The sequence below is a fragment of the Fundulus heteroclitus genome, chromosome 18, assembly GCF_011125445.2.
Source record: "Fundulus heteroclitus isolate FHET01 chromosome 18, MU-UCD_Fhet_4.1, whole genome shotgun sequence".
NCBI classification, from domain to species: Eukaryota; Metazoa; Chordata; class Actinopteri; order Cyprinodontiformes; family Fundulidae; genus Fundulus; species Fundulus heteroclitus.
In genome coordinates, this window is record NC_046378.1 from 6630289 (window position 1) to 6646571 (window position 16283).

At 40.8% G+C, this 16283-nt stretch overlaps 1 protein-coding gene and 1 long non-coding RNA gene across 2 annotated transcripts in view; one reads left to right on the forward strand and one right to left on the reverse strand.

The window, feature by feature from the left end:
• The window catches only part of LOC105933192 (TRPM8 channel-associated factor homolog), a 31247-nt gene extending 18914 nt beyond the window's left edge, over positions 1-12333 (forward strand). Inside the window, exons 6-12 of the mRNA XM_036149612.1 lie at positions 3382-3556; positions 3650-3744; positions 3970-4180; positions 6276-6512; positions 8590-8813; positions 10594-10707; positions 10904-12333. Coding sequence (XP_036005505.1) covers positions 3382-3556; positions 3650-3744; positions 3970-4180; positions 6276-6512; positions 8590-8813; positions 10594-10707; positions 10904-11146 — 1299 coding nt within the window. The 3' untranslated portion in view covers positions 11147-12333. The remainder of the gene's footprint in view (positions 1-3381; positions 3557-3649; positions 3745-3969; positions 4181-6275; positions 6513-8589; positions 8814-10593; positions 10708-10903) is intronic.
• LOC118566672 lies at positions 4364-5427 on the reverse strand. Its single transcript, XR_004933198.1, has 2 exons — positions 5310-5427; positions 4364-5253 (listed from the first exon to the last, which is right to left on the reverse strand). It is a non-coding gene; the product is annotated as an uncharacterized LOC118566672 (long non-coding RNA).
• Positions 12334-16283: the final 3950 nt, after the last annotated feature.

Consider the following 16283-nt stretch of genomic DNA (forward strand, 5'->3'; position numbering starts at 1 on the left):
AGGTTCAGGTCTGAGTCCATCACTACACCCAGATTTCGGGCCTGATCAGTGGTTTTTAGCTGCAGCGACTGAAGCTGTGCGCTAACCTTTGATCTCTCCTCTATTGGTCCAAATATTATTACTTCTGTTTTGTTTTTATTCAACTGAAGAAAATGTTGGCACATCCACGTATTGATTTCTTCTAAACATTTACTTAGTGACTGAATGGGTTCATAGTCACCTGGTGACATGGTGATGTAAAGCTGTGTGTCGTCTGCTTAGTTATGGTAGCTGATGTTGTTTTTTATTATCTGAGCAAGAGGGAGCATGTGATTTTTGTAATCTCTGATGTAAAGTTACCTACTGATACAAAAAAGTCCCTGTCCTTTAAGTAGGATTTAAACCAGTGGAGAGCTGTACCAGAGAGGCCGACCCAGTTCTCCAGGCGTTCTAACAGAATGGAGTGATCGACAGTATCGAATGCTGCACTGAGGTCCAATAATGCCAGCACTGTGGTTCATCTGCAATTTTTATTTATATGGATGTCATTAAACACCTTGATAAGGGCGGTCTCTGTACTGTGGTGAGCACGGAAGCCAGACTGGAAAACGTCAAAGCGGCTGGTCGTTGTTAAGAAGGTGTTTAATTGTTGAAACATAGCTTTTTCAATAATCTTACTGATAAAGGGGAGGTTTGAGATGGGCCTGTAGTTCTGGAGTAGTAGTTTGTCTAAATTGTTCTTTTTCAGCAGTGGTTTGATAATTGCTGTTTTTTGTGACTGGGGGAAAACACCTGACAGAAGGGACGTGTTTATTATCTGAGTCAAATCAGACGCTATGACAGGTAAAACTTTCTTAAGGAAAACTGTGGGTAGAACATCAAGGCAGCAGGAGGAGGAACTTAGCTGCTGAATGATCTGCTCTAAGCTTTTGGAGTTTATTTGGCTGCATTGGGACATTTTGTCAGGATAAGTCCCAGTTGGATACAGCTTTGGTTCTAGAATTGGTATGGATGCACAAACTGATCCTCTAATTTTTAGGATTTTCTCAGTAAAGAAGTTAGCAAATTCATTGCAGGCCCTGGTGGAGTGGAGTTCGGAAGCCACTGACATAGGAGGATTTGTTAATCTGTCGACTGTGGAAAATAAGACACAAGCATTATTAATGATTTTCTTATTGATCTCATAGAAAAAAACATTCCCTTGCATTTTTCAGTTGTAAGTTATATCTGTAAAGTCTCTCTTTATAGATGTCATAGTGAACCTGCAGTCTGTTCTTTCTCCACCTGCGTTCAGCTTTCCGACACTCCCTTTTTTCACCTCTAACTGCTGGAGCATTTCTCCACGGAGATGTATTCTTCCCAGAAAAATAACTTCACTTTAACTGGAGCAATGCAGTCAATGATATCTGAGACTTTAGACAGAAAGTTATCTACTGAGTTGCAGCCCAAGGTTGAAGTATCAGAGTAAGCTTGAATAAAAGTTTCCGTGGCATTGTCCTTAAAGGTGTGTTTTCTTATGATGTCCCTTTGGCTAAATGAGTCACTGGAAATTATACATTCAAAGGTAACAGAAAAATTATCAGATAGGGCAACATCAGTTACATTGACGTTAGAAATGTTTAGACCTTTAGTGATGATCAAGTCTAAAATATGTCCCTGTTTTTGTGTTGGCTGTTTAACATGTTGAGTAAAACCAAAGTTTCTAAGTGTGTCACACAGTTCTTTTGCACTTCTGTCTTCAGGGTTGTCAACGTGAAAGTTGAAGTCTCCAAAAATAATTAAACAGTCATAATCAACGCATATCACAGACAGCAGGTCACTAAAATCATTAAAAAAGTTTGATGTGGACTTAGGAGGCCTGTAAACATTCAGAAACATAGTTCGTACCGGGCTCTTTACCTGGAGAGCCAAATGTTCAAAAGAGTCAAATTTTCCCAAAAACACCTTTTTACACTTGAGTGAATCATTAAACAATGTTGCTACTCCTCCACCTTTGCTTTGCTGTCTGCTCTCACAAAGGAAATTGTAGTTTGGAGGTGTCCATCAGTATAGCTGCTTCACTAAATTCATGCAGCCATGTTTCTGTTAAAAACATTAAATCAAGATTATTGTCAATATTGAAGTCATTAATTAAAAGGGATTTTCCTGACAGAGATCTAATGTTTAATAAACCCAGTTTATATGACTTGGTGGTTGATGGTGTCTCTGTGGCAGGTTGCATCTGACAGTTTATGACTTTTAAGTACGATTGATTATTCCTGTTTGTTTTCCTTTTGCTTTTCTTATTTCTGCCACATATCATAACAGATATTCCATATTCTCCGTCAAGAGGCCCAGGCGGATGCTGGAAGCGGTCTTGTCTGATAAACGTGCGGCCAGGGCCCGGTGTACATCACAAGGAAGTTATCTGAAGGTCCTCAGGACAGGCATGTTCTGTGATATGTAGAGGAGGAGGAGGATCTGGACCTCTGCGTCCTTTGAAAGATGCTGATTTAGTCACAGAACTACGGTTTTCAGAATTAATATGTGGAGAGGATGTCAACTGTAGACCAATCTTAAGGACTTTGTTCATGTTATGAGAAAAATCCAGAAAAGGAACCTCTGGGCTTTGTGGAGAACAGGGGGAGGCGGGTGCAGTCTTGATCGGTGTTTGTAGGGATGGAAGTTTTTGGTCCTCTTTTGAGATCGGGATGAATCCTCCTGCAATTCTGACGTAGCCTCTTTCTATGTCATCTTTCTGGCCATCTTTATCTTGGCTTGTTCGGGCTGTACTGGGCTTATCATTTGTTTTGGCACTGGTTGAGCTTTGTTTTGGAACAAAGCTGATGGTGCATGGTTCACAGAATAGAAGATGTTTGAAATCAGCCGTTTTGTACCTGAACTATTTAGAGAGAAACATTCTCTGTTGAATAGATGTCTCCTCTCCAAAAATATGTTCAAGTTGTCTATGAAAGTTACAGTTGTTTGTTTGCATGTTTAGCATCAGAATTCTGGAGAAAATCTTGTCTCCACAATTAACGGGCACATGAGGGCCGCTGAGAAACACCTTGACATTAAGGCCACCCTCATATTGATCAGCAAGAACATTCTTTTGGCCTGTGGATATGGTCTTAAAAAGCCTGCAAATAGCCATCAACTCCATTATAAAATCAACCTTAACAAATATGCTTTCATTTAATAATTACCCTATAACTAAAAGAGTAAAAGTTATACTTGAGAGTCAAAAACTATAGAATAACAAGACTTACAACTGTGTTTTTTTGCAAATATAATATTTTCTTGCACTGTGGCATCAGTTTAAAATTTTATTTTCATCACTTATCAGTACAGTTGTAAATGTTGCCTTTCATTGATGTTTAACACTTCTGGTTTCTAAGTGTTTATATTAACTATTTCTTGAAGGTGAGTGAGCAGAAGCCCGCAAAGAGTCCCAAAGAGCACATGGTCCTCAGCCTGGCAACAAATATGTACGACATTTCCCTAAATCAGCAAGAGCTTCTGCCCTACATTATCAAGGATAACCCACCACTACCTGTGGTCAAGAACCAAAGGATCAAGATCACTGCTCAAACAGGAGGTCAGAGCTCACAATTATTATAGAACAACTACAATAAATGACTATTTTTTTCTAAGTATGAACTTAACAGCGACACTTCTATTTGTGTGACAGAACATGAGGAATGGATCAGTACAGGCTTGTACCTTTCTCCTGCCATGAAGACAGAAATTATCTTCCCGCCAAAACTTGTCAACAGGAGATGGATGGTAGTGCATATAAAATCAAATCTTTACTGTCTTTTTGTGTTCCCCTAAACATTATGCTAAATCCCATATCCAAATCAAATGTACAATTCTAATGTCACCATATACATCAGTGCTTTAATTCATGGCTGTGTCTTACTTTCCAGTGGAAGAAAAGACATGCCACAAAACACAGCAGCACATTATGCTCTTTTCAACCCACTACTTCTTGGTCTGTGTCATCCAAAGATCCAGATAGGCTGCCAAAGTGATGCGCTGCACAAGGAGGAGTTATGGAGAGCACCATACGTCATCAAAAGGTTCCCTGTTACATCAGAGAAGATGCAGGTGTGGAACTTGTGGGGGGGACTCATCTATCTGATGGCTCCATGCGATGTAAAGGTGGACGATGAAGAGGTTGTGGTTCAAAAGGCTGTGTCTGCTCCCTATTACAAGTCTGGTGAGTGTCACCTTCTGCACATGCTCCAGATGATGATATTTGGGGAATCTAATGCCTATGATGAGCTCTAAGCTTTCTGATCTACTGTTTACATCACATCCATTGGCTGCTTGGTAACTTTCTAAAACATTGAGACCATTGGTTACATTTTTATGTATGCTATCTCAGTGGTGACTTACCATGTTTGTTTTTGACTTAAGGTACCTATGTAAAGGTCTGTTTATAATAATAGAATGCAATGACAAATTTTCCAGCATGGAAGAGAGGGTCACATGCACCTCATCCTGTGATATTTTGGATGCATTCTGTTGGCAACATCCGGTGTTGCCTTTTCACGTTTTAATGATCCCTTGCAGAACAAATACACATAAAAGAACATATAGGAACATCAGCTTTAATACTCTAAATGTGATGATATTGTCATAGCAGTGCCTTCATTCTTTTCAAGTTTAGAAGCATGAACTGATTAAATAAACTTTGATTACATATACCTGATACCATATGCTAAATTCTTGTAAACTCCTTTTTACAACTTACATGATCATTACATCAACACTTTTGTCATTTGGGTTTTCCCAGAACTTTTTAAAGGCATAATAATTGAATGTGAATTACTGACTTTGAAGACTGTAGTCAAAAATTCAATAGAGACTCACATTCTGACAAATTATTTTGGCAATCCTAACTGATTTCTGATTTAATATTACAATAGGTAAAATGTTTTCTAGTGTACATTATTAACAGTGTACACTGCACAGACATAACAAAACAAAGGAAATAGGAAATTCACATTAGCTTTCAGGAGACTTGCCAAACAGGTGAATTATTTCACAACGATGTCCCAGACATACACAACACATTAAAAGGTGGGATATCACACGATTCACCATGAATCTGTCATGGTACAGTTTTAGCCTGGCTGTCTCCTCATGTTATTTTTCAGCGCCTTCTCCTCTCACGCAGCTCAGCCTCCACTCATCAGCAATCAGTCACACCTGTCAGGCACCAATCAGGCATTCTAAGGACTCTCTCTCTGCTGCGCTTCCGCGTCCAAGGAACTCTCTGCCGGCTACCTGCTACTTCAAGCGCTCCTACGCTCCAAGTATCACACCACTGTGCTGCCGGCTACCTGCAACTTCAAGTGCACCAGCGCACTCCAATTAATCACGCTGCTGTGCTGTCGGCTCACCTGCAGCTTCAGCGCTCCAAGTACTCACTCTGCTGCTGAGCTTTCAGCGCATCCTGGACCTCTGTGCTTCATTCTCCACCTTACCCTCTTCTGTCAGTCAGAGATCTTCCCACGTCTGTTCTGCCAGTAGTTCCTCGCACCGGCTGTCAGAGATTTTCCCACGTCTGTCAGTCTGAACTCCTCGCATCTGCTAGTAAGTGCTCTCACGCCTACTGTGGATGCTCCTGGGCTCTCAGCGTCTCCCTGGACTCACAGCACAGCACCAGCAGTCCTCCAGCTCTCTCTCTCTCTCCAGTCCTCCAGCTCCTGCCATCTTCATCCTCCTGCACCCGTACAGTCAAGACTGGTTCATTCTCTGTCCACAACTCATCCTGATTTCAATAAATCTCTTTAACTTAGCTCTGTGTGCGGCTGAATTCGGGTTCAAACTCCTATTCATAACAGAATCCAGGACTAAGAAAGAGGCTGCATAGGGGCTATACCGGTCAAGTTTCTGAGCTGCCGTTTAAAACAATCCTTCATTTGACTGACATGTAAGCCAGACAGTTTCTTCTTTTTATTGATGCAGTAGACTACATTGTGATCAGGAAGATGAGTTTTGGGGAAATCTGGATTTAAAGCATAAATCAGTCATCTGCCATGTTTGATTCACAAAGGTTCTAGTCTGCAAAATTTGCAATGACTATAAAAGTACAAAACAATATGAATTAGATCTCGAGTAAAGCTGACTTTCAGAGTGACTGATTGCTAAAATAAGTTTCTTTCTTGGTAGATACAGTATGTCTAATATTGTGTATAGTTTTGTACTTGTTTATAAAATATGCATATTTCTACAACTGTACTTCCTTCTATGACTGATATTCTTAAGATGTTTTTATGACAATATCTAACCTTGTTTTTCTTCAGGTGTAACAAAGCCAGCTGATTGGTCCTCTCTGCGCAAAGCTCCGGCACCGTGGGCAGAGATGGAGTTTGACAACATCATCCTCACCGTACCGTCACACATCATTCGTGAACTGGAGAGGCCTCAGGAGGTGGAAAAACTCTGGAATGGTATAATGGGGGGTGTTGCAGATCTGGCTGTCATCCCAAGAATATTCATCCGCAAGGAACGTATCGTGGCTGATGTGCAGATTTCTGCAGGTAACTATGCTTTTCTATCAAATTTTAAAATGTTTAGATTTATGTGGTCTGCATACAAATTTATTATAGATATTTCATACCTGCAGCTAATCGAAAAACTTGCTTCAGTATTCAACAAAAACCTTTGAAACTAACACGACTCAGCTAATAAGAAAAGCACCAAAAAGGCTAAACCTACAGGGCTTAATGAGTGAAAACATGGGTAGAGTCCAAAGGAAACCAATTTAATGTTCACCTTTTCTGATTTAAAAGTGGAGAGAAAACTATTTAGCAGCCCATTAGTCCTTGTTTTTAAACTTCTAAATCTCTTATAGGACTGGATTCATGTGAAGAAACAGGAAAATAGTTGCTGTCCCTTCTGATGTGAATGCAGTGCTAACAACTAATTAATGTAAACAAAAAAATACATAACAAAATTAAGCAGCATATAAAAAACTGTTGACAATAGATTTTGACCTGTTTTCACATGTCAAAAAAACGACAAAATGACATGAGATGCTAAAAATAATTCTGCAGGAATTGAATCTACTAACTAATAATAATAGGCAAAATGAAAAACAATCAAATGAGAATGAGTAAGCAAGTGAAAAATTACAAATGTGAACTAGCACTTCCTAGAAATATGAACAGGCCATCATAAAGTTTAACTTTGATTCCAACATGTGATTAATTGTACACCAGCACCATCAAATTATGTGGGGGAAAAAAAACCTTTTGTGAATCAACTTGGAGTGTATAAGCAGGGATGGAACGTTCATAGGGTAATAAATGTTTTGATCAGGTAACGGGGTGAGCTAGGCCGTGTTCATCATTAGCTGCTAACGAGCTCCCATAACAATGGGTCCTAAAACAGAAGGAAGGCAGCATGGTCTACCCTCCAGCTTCTAACTAGCTTCCCAGAACAAAGGGTCATAAAACCGAGACCAGGTGTTCACAGGTCAGGCAACGAAGAGAAAGGATTTGTAGCCCCAAAGGCCTTGGACTGTTTATGGACTACTTCAGGCACTGAAACAAAAAAAAAATGAAAACACATACACAATCCTTGCATGAAACTCCGCTCGTAGTCTGAGGCAACAGTTCAATACTTTGAACACACACAGTGACAGTATAGGACCGTGCTACTTCTAAAACCTGTTATTCCGCCCAAGCCAGAAAAATGTACCAAAATTAAATTGTTGCTGTCTTTTGCGGGCTGGAAATAGGTTTCTGCGCTTGGATTTGGAGATACAACACGTATGCTAATCTCAGTTTTACTTCAGTTCAGGAAAGAAAAATCATGAAAATCTCAGTTAAGTCGACTGGAAAAAAACAAAACGTGGATGCCTTTGGATTTCCTAGCCCCAGGGTCCACTGTTGGAGTCCTGTCTTTGACCGTAATAAAGTTGAAAATCAGCTGGCTGCACACAGCTGGATTTAAAAGCTGCACAGAGCTTTCTTCTTCGAAAGAATGAGGCGTGTGGAAGGAGAACTTGCCAGCAAGTTCCTCAAAACCCAGTTAGGTGTTCCCAGAAAGAAACATCAGGAAAGTTACAGAGAAAGAAAACAGCCCAGTTTGAAGATTGAACCTTGCTTTTAGCTTGTGTGGGAGGAGCTCAGACTGCAGGAGCATATGTACAGCATAAGAGAGCAGCTGTGAAGCCTGCTGGGACATGGAGTCACAAATATTTCATTATACATAGATCCAACACAAGGTTTCTGAAGAAAACCGTGTTAAAGTAAAAGTTAAAAACTAACAAGGTGAAACACGTTTCTTTAATACGCAGACGCAGTTTATTTTCAGCCCAACACAGCAGATCGTGGTACACCATAACAATAAAACATGTAACACGATTCTGCTCAAATCTGTTTTAGGACTTTGTAGATTTCTTTTTCTAAATGGCTCCAGTTAGTCATCTTTTATGACTCAAAAACATTCAATTTATAAAGGAAAATGTGTTTGGGTGGGGAAAGAGCATAACAAATAGGAACACTGTTAATGTGAGGAAAGCCGTTGGCTGAAGAGAAGAAAGGTGTCAACCATTGTTGAAATTAGTTACATTTAAACCAGAACTGATCGTTCTTTTTTTTCTCTTCCCAGGTTGGATGCATTCAGGTTATCCGATTATGATGCACTCTTCTATCGGAGCTGAGCTGTTCAAACCAGAAGATGCCCGGACCAAAGGTCTGTGGGGGGAAATCCATGAGCTAGGACATAATCAACAGAAAAGCTGCTGGGAGTTTCAGCCGCACACTACAGAGGCCACATGTAACCTGTGGTCAGTGTATGTGCATGAGGAGGTGCTGGGACTCAACAGAGCTAAGGTTACTTTTATTTTATTTATTTTTATCAAAAAGCTCAAAGAGGCTTTGCTTTCTGAAGACTCATTCAGACATGAATGTCGCCTATTAATATTTTTACTAAGCAGCTGTTTGAATAGACTTGATGAGAAGCTAAAAAGAGTTAAATCTGATAAGAGTTAAATGTTCAAGTCAAGAAAGGCAGAATAGTCACTTTACAATATGATCTTAATTGCTGTGCAATTGCGGAAATGTTTTAGGCAAACAGAGTCTGGGTGTCATCTTCACTAGCACTCTATCATTTACCTGTCACATCAATAACGTTACCTGTTCTGCCTATTTTCATCTATGCAACATTAATCATCTTCGTACCTCCCTTTGGCCCCATTCTGGAGGCGATGGACTGAATTGGAGTCCATCACCTTGTCACCTCCTATATTACTGTAACTCTCTTCTTTGGCCTACCTCAAAAATCCTGCCATAAGCTCAAGTGGTTCAGGCTTCAGCTGCTTGCGTTACTTTTAACACAGCCTCATTTCATCACATCATCCCCTTTCTACATCAGCTCCACTGGCTCCTTGCTAGTTTCACAATAGAATTGAAAACCCTTCTGTGTGTATACATTCAAGGCCATCTACAACCTCGCTCCCCCTACCTTTCTGATCGTCTGCCACCTTAGACCTCTTCTTCCATTCCCTTCGCTGTTCCCCGCTCCCACAGAGCTTTCTCTCGCCCTGCTCCCAAACTCTGGAACTCCTCCAGACATCCGCAATAACAACATCCTCCACCAGTTCGAGTCTAAACTGTTCAAAAGAGCATAATTTTGGATGGCTGGTTTATTAGAACTTTGTTTTATCTGTATTGGTCTCCTTGTTCTGTACAGTGTGCTTGAGTGTTTTGTAAGATGCTTTTTACAAAAGCTATGCTAGTAGTAGTAATTAATTAATATAATTATTAATAATGTTAATCTTAAACATTCCTGGAGAATTTAAAAAGTTAGCAGAAAGTCATGTTCAAGTTAAAGGTAGAGTCTGCAATTTTTAAAAAAAAATTTTTCAGAAGTTTCCCCAAGTCCCTTTTCGAATAACTGCATTGCGTCAGAATCCAGTCTGGTCTTATTTCTTTCCACGGAGGCCTTCCTCTTCTCTTAAACTTGTACGTGGTTTGCTTCTTGTGACTTCCAGCCATATTCAAAGTATACGGTGCTAGCAGCAGAGCTACAATGAACAGCTAATACTGTTAAGCTAACCGGATACATAAACACTACAAGTGCGCATACGCAGCCGGCGTAAATGAAAAACGTCAGCGTTCAACTGACCGGGCAGAGGGAACGTTTCTCTCCCAGCAGATTGCTTGCAGACTACTGATGGCTTCCAGCTGACCAGGCGGTCGAAGCTTGCTATGCCCAGACAAACCGCCTCTCTCCCAGCCGGCTTTCAGTTGACCGAGTGGTTGAGCCTTGCTATCCTGAGAGAGAACCCCTTTCTCCCAGCACATTGCTTTCCAGCTCTTGCTGGCTATCTGTCATGATAAATTCAGATACAACGGCAATCTTTGATTGGCTCATTAATATTGCAACTGCAAGATGGTAAGCATATGATTTTAGTGTCCGAACTGACACGATGTCTGGACCTGTTGCCTTGTTGGTGTTGATCTTCCTCGAGGTGGAGGTCACTCTGTGCAGCTGCAGGACAAGAGGTTGAAGCTACACCTCGGGCTGTGGAAGATGCTCAGACCTTCAGCTGCTTGGAGAGTCAAAGAATGTGAAGAAGCTGTTTAAGTGAAATTAATTTCTTTAATCCAGGCTCATCCTGCGATGACCCCTGCGAGTCGGAAGGAATGTGTAGAGAAGTATGTTGAAGGAGGCAGGAAGCTCAGCGACTGGAAAGTTTGGACTGCCCTGGAGACATACTTACAGGTTAGTAAAACAAAAAATGTCTTGAGGAAAAACACAGCAAAGTTAATGTGATATGAATAAAACTTGGGCTGAATGCATGTAACCAGCAGCTGAATTAGTAGTTGTAGTAATACGAACGGTGTCTGCGTGCATTGTCATTAACATGAATGATTATAGAAGACCATCTGCACAGTTCTAACTTTTTTCTTCTTTGTAGCTCCAGGAAAGGTTTGGCTGGGCTGCCTTCAAGAAGGTGTTTGCCGACTACCACGACATGAGCAACTGTCCCAGTGACAACGATGAGAAGATGAACCTATATGCTGAGACTTTCTCCAAAGCTGTGAACATGAATCTAAGTGGATACTTTAAAGCCTGGGGATGGCCCATCGAACAAGCTACTGAGAAGAAGCTCTCCAAACTGCCTCCCTGGACCGATCACCCCATGGCCCAGTATTCCTAAACCTCCCACTAGATCAGGTTTATAATATACTGACCAGGTTTACTTGACAATAGGCATAGTTAGTCTTTTCTTGCCATTGTAATTATGGAAATGTTGACAGAGAACATGTGTATTCTAATCAAGAAATGCGTTTGGGTTTTGTTTTAAAAGGTGATGTGACTTTTCTTGGAGAAAATGGAAACAGAAGTGTTAGCTTGTTGTTAACCGAGGAGTAAATTCAAACATTCTACGTAGTGTAGGACGCATACTTAAATTAGAAAAAAGGTTGGTTGATGGCTAATAAGACAGTATCATTCAGATCCCAGCCTAAGACTGAGACTGTCATTGCCTGAAAGCTAATTTAAGGTTAAGATTAAATTTAAAGCGTAATTCACCTCAGAATAGATCTTTTTGCTGATAAACTGTATAAATTGGGCCTAAGGGTGTCAAATTATTGTTACTGTGGAATGTTTTACATTATGTTAACTTGTTTAGTTCTGCAGTATTTGTCTAAAAAACATCTAGGTTGCAGTACAATTTTCCTGTTGGTACAAATGATACATGCTTTTGTCCATCCATCCATCCATCCATTTTTCAAACCACTTAATCCCTCATCACCCACAATCAGGTATAAAAGCATTATACAGCAATCAGACACACGCCCAGTGTTACCAATTTAGTGACTTTGTTGTTCTATTTAACACCTATTCAGAACCCTCTTTTTTTCAGAAAAGTGCCAAGAGAAAAATCTAGGGACTTTTTTCTGTGTTTTTGGCGATTGTAGCGATTTCACATGAAAGTACCAGTCGTTCTGCAGTTACTGTATTGAGGCAGCAGCGAGGGCTGCATGAGTCCCTCTCCACATCCCCAAGCGTTCACAGGAAGTTGCAGCTGCCTTGTCCTGAGAGCCCCGCATGCAGTCAGAGAAAAGACAGCAGAGGAGACCCACTCTGCTCTGTTGCAAATGTATAACGCAAAGCTATTGAGGATTGCAAAGCAGTATATGAATACAATGTAAATTTAGTTTTTCATCTAATCATTTTTCTCCTAAAACCCTGCACTAAAATAATTCCCTGAATTAGATTCCCACAGTTTCATGCACTTATTGACCTCATTCATTCTGTGAATCATTCTGATGTATGATGATGTGGATTCAGGCAATGTATGAATATTCATGAGTTATTTCATAAAGTTTATTTTCAGTGATGCACGATGTTTTTTTTTCCTTGTCTTGCCGAAAGCTTATATTTCCTATAGCCTGGATCACAAGTATATGAACAAATATGCTGATTAGCCAATTACATCATCTAGAGACTTTTAGAACAGCCAATGGCGACTTTCCTTGCAGAGGAGTTGGCAACTTGCGCGCGCACACACACACACACACACACCTTGTCAGGGACCAAGCAGTAAAGCATAAAGAACACAGGTGTTTAGTTCAAAAGATGAGTTTTTATTTACCCCAAAAATATTAATAATTGACAAATCCAAAACAAACAGCCAGTAAAAGGTCAAATTAATAAACTAGACAGAAAATCAAACAAAACTTAAAAACATAAAAACATGAGACAAACCTGCTGAACTCACATTAGGGGACTTAAACACTGGTTTAGCTAAACCATATGACACACAAGGGGGAAACAAAATGGCTGCCATATAAACTAATGCAAAACAATGAATAAACCCCAAAAGAAAATAAAGGCGCTACAGCAAAAAAAAAAAAAAAAAAAAAAAGTGGCCTGTTAACAAGTGAGCAGTTGAAGCTCTGCATGCCATGTGTGGAGGATGGAAGCCTGCACTGTATGTCAGCATATCAGTTTCTACATCAGCTGCACTTTCAAACTGCAGTGGGCTGCTGCAGGTGGATTGAAGGCAACCAATGGAAGATTTTGGAACTGCAGTTTTGCTTTGAATCATAACAGTTCAAACTGTCTTTAAGTCTGGAAAAAGAAAAGAAATTAAAAGTTAATCACATGCTGCAGATATTGTAAACTCATTGAAGGTTGTTGCTTTGCTGAGGTTTTGAAATAGCTAATCTTGTTAACTAGTGCTTTGGTTAAGTTTCCTTTATTTTCTGAAGTTGCTGGTTCAAGTTATTGTTGAAAATGGAGCAGGATACATCAGAAACTCATGCCAATACTTAGATGAAGAGGCACAGATTCACTTTATTTTTATTTATATCGCGGCAATTCATGAAACATGTCATCGAGGCACTTTCCAAAGATAAATTCAATCAGATTATACAGATTGGTCAGAAAAAAATTACTATATAAGGGAACCCAGTTTTTTGGATTAAGTCCTGACAAGCAGCATTCACTCCTCCTGAAGAAGCGTAGAGCCACAGGGAGAGTCGTCTGCATTGTCCATGGCTTTGCAGCAATCCCTCATACCGAACAAGCATGAAGCGACAGTGGAAAGAAAAATTCCCCTTTATTGGGAAGGAAAAACCTCCGGCAGAACCGGGCTCAGTATGAACGATCATCTGCCTCGACCGACTGGAGGTTAGAAAAGACAGAGCAGAGACACAACAAGAGAGACAAAAAAGCACAGAAGCACACATTGATTCAGTAATCTGTTCTACATTAGATGGTATTAGCGGGTGATCTGTCTTCCTGGACGATGTCACAGTTAACAGAACACCAGACCAGGTGTACCTAGTGAAGAAGAAAACAAAAAGCTGAAATAACAGACGATGCAAAATGGAGAACAGTAGGAGAAGAGATCAGCAGAGTGAGAGAAATAGACCCTTATGTCCTCCAGCAGCCTAAGCCTGTAGCAGCATGACTATAGAGGTAGCTCATGGTAACAAGACACTCACTATAAGCTTCATCAAAAGGGAAAGTTGTAAGCTTAATCTTAAAAGTAGACAGGGTATCTGCCTCATGAACCAAAACTGGGAGTTGGTTAAACAGAAGAGGAGCCTTATAGCTAAAGGATCTGCCTCCCATTCTACTTTTAGAAACTCCAGGAACCACCAGCAGACCTGCAGTCTGAGAGCGAAGTGCTCTGTTAGGAAAATACGGGGTAATCAGAGCTCTGATAGTAAGACTCTGATAGTCTTAGTAAGACCAACATCACTGAGGAGATGAGTGGCCATGGGGAAGCGGGATAACTGGCAATCGTGGCAACTCCTCGTTCTCTTTAGAAGGGAGCAGACACTGATGCAGGAAGAGATTAGAACGAAGAGGTGGATGCTGAATCACTTCAGCATCCACCTCAAGGAAAGCGTCAGATGAGTAACCGATGTTGCTATTGTTATGCCATAAGCTGGTTGAATATGCTTATTATTATTATTAATTATAATTTGGTATTATAATTTAAATAATAAATCATTCAACTCAAAATTCCGCTATAACAAATATAGTTCAAATGGTGGTGATGTTAGCTATAAGCTTATAAATATTTATACCCCTAATGCATTAGTTAACTTGCTGTTATGAACTCGTTCATGCTGGAATAAATGATCAGGTCGGACTGTTAACCGACCAGGTTTATCCAGCAGGCTGTGAGAACCCCAATGTAACTGCAATTAGAGTTTAAATCCTTATTCCTTATCACCATCCAATGATATTGTCTCTGTATTAATATCAGATGTTAACTCCAAAGGAGGTTAGCTCTGATTTCTGAATACCCAGGCAACTGTGAATTGGACTGAACACAAAACAATGTCTATTCCGCAGTCGTTGGTTTTATTGAACCAAAAGCAATTCCCTGTTACAGTAATTCTCTGATTCAACAACTTTGGAATTCTTACTCATTACTAAACTAAAACATGCAAAATATATATGTGGAAATAAAGAACAAAACAAAAATAAACAATGGATTAAAATGAGCGGTTAGCAGATCTTAACTTGACTCACAGTTCATATATACCTCACCCTCCCAAGATGGCTGCTACGATGACGTATGAGGGGAGGTCCTAATGACGTAACCACGCTTACGCTGATGGGATAATGCCTCGCTTCGAGGGGCGCAGCTAACTGGGAGTTTAAAGCAAAGCCCGCGAATCGAGCTCGGACAAAAAGATTAAGTTGATAAGAAGAAGCGAAAAGAGAGAGGGGGGAAAGCAGGGAAGAAGATGGAAAAGAAAATGAAGCAGTAACCCACGGCGGGGTTCTTGATGGATCACAAATCAACACAGCAAAATCAATTGTAAAATGCATGCACATACAAAGAAAATGTTCAGCAAAATAATTCCAACTTCGTCGTGGAATAAAAGCATTAACCAACACCTATAAAGTTCTAACGCCTGCCCAGGCACTTCTAAACACCCTGTTGGTGAAACAGAAATAAAAGGGGAGACCCCGTTACTTTGAGGTGCCTCGGGGCTGGTCCGGAGCGCTCCGAGTAGTGGCTTTCTGGACGCGCCTTGACGAGCGCAGTAGTCCGCAGGCTGCAGCGGGACGGGGAAAAAGCTGCTTTGTTTCTTCCTCTGGGTTCACAGTCGCTTTGTTGGCCAGACAAAGCGGGGTCCTCTTCGATCACTGGGAGATACGGCGTCTCTCAGTCTTTTGATCAGAGGGAATTTAAAAGTACTTATTTTAGTCGACCTCCTGTTATAAAAAGCAGGGAATAACCGTTGCGTCGAAAAATCTCGGTCCAGCGAGCAATCGAACACGTGGCGTGGGATCACCCCAACGGAAACAGCTGTGTGTGTGTCTTCTCGGGTTGGCTAAAAGCCAGGGAAGAAAGAAGATTGTCGTGTGTGATCGGCTTTTATAGCCATCACCATAGCAACCTTATCTTGATCGGCTGCCATTTTGTTGTGTTGCGTGATGGAAGTTGGTGGCCATTTTGACCACATTGCATCATGGGTAACGCAGTCCGTTACGTCCCGAATTGATGCCCGCTTTTTGTCACGTCTGAACTGGCACAACACTATTGATACTAAACTGAATCCAAGTGTCCCTCATGATAGCAATTCCTGAACGTGAACACTGTCGGCGTCGGGTTAATGCTGGCCAGAACATACTGTAACGATTAGTTGTGGTAGCTGGGGCAGGTAAGCAGAACCAGACAAGTAGAACCAGACTTGACAGATGAGTAGTGGCTGATGGTGCGGGCAGGGATGTGCAGGAAACCAGAAGATGCAGGTAGTAAGACTTAGACCGAGTGTTGAAGGCAGGAGCTGATCAGGTGCAGCCCAATGTGGACCGAG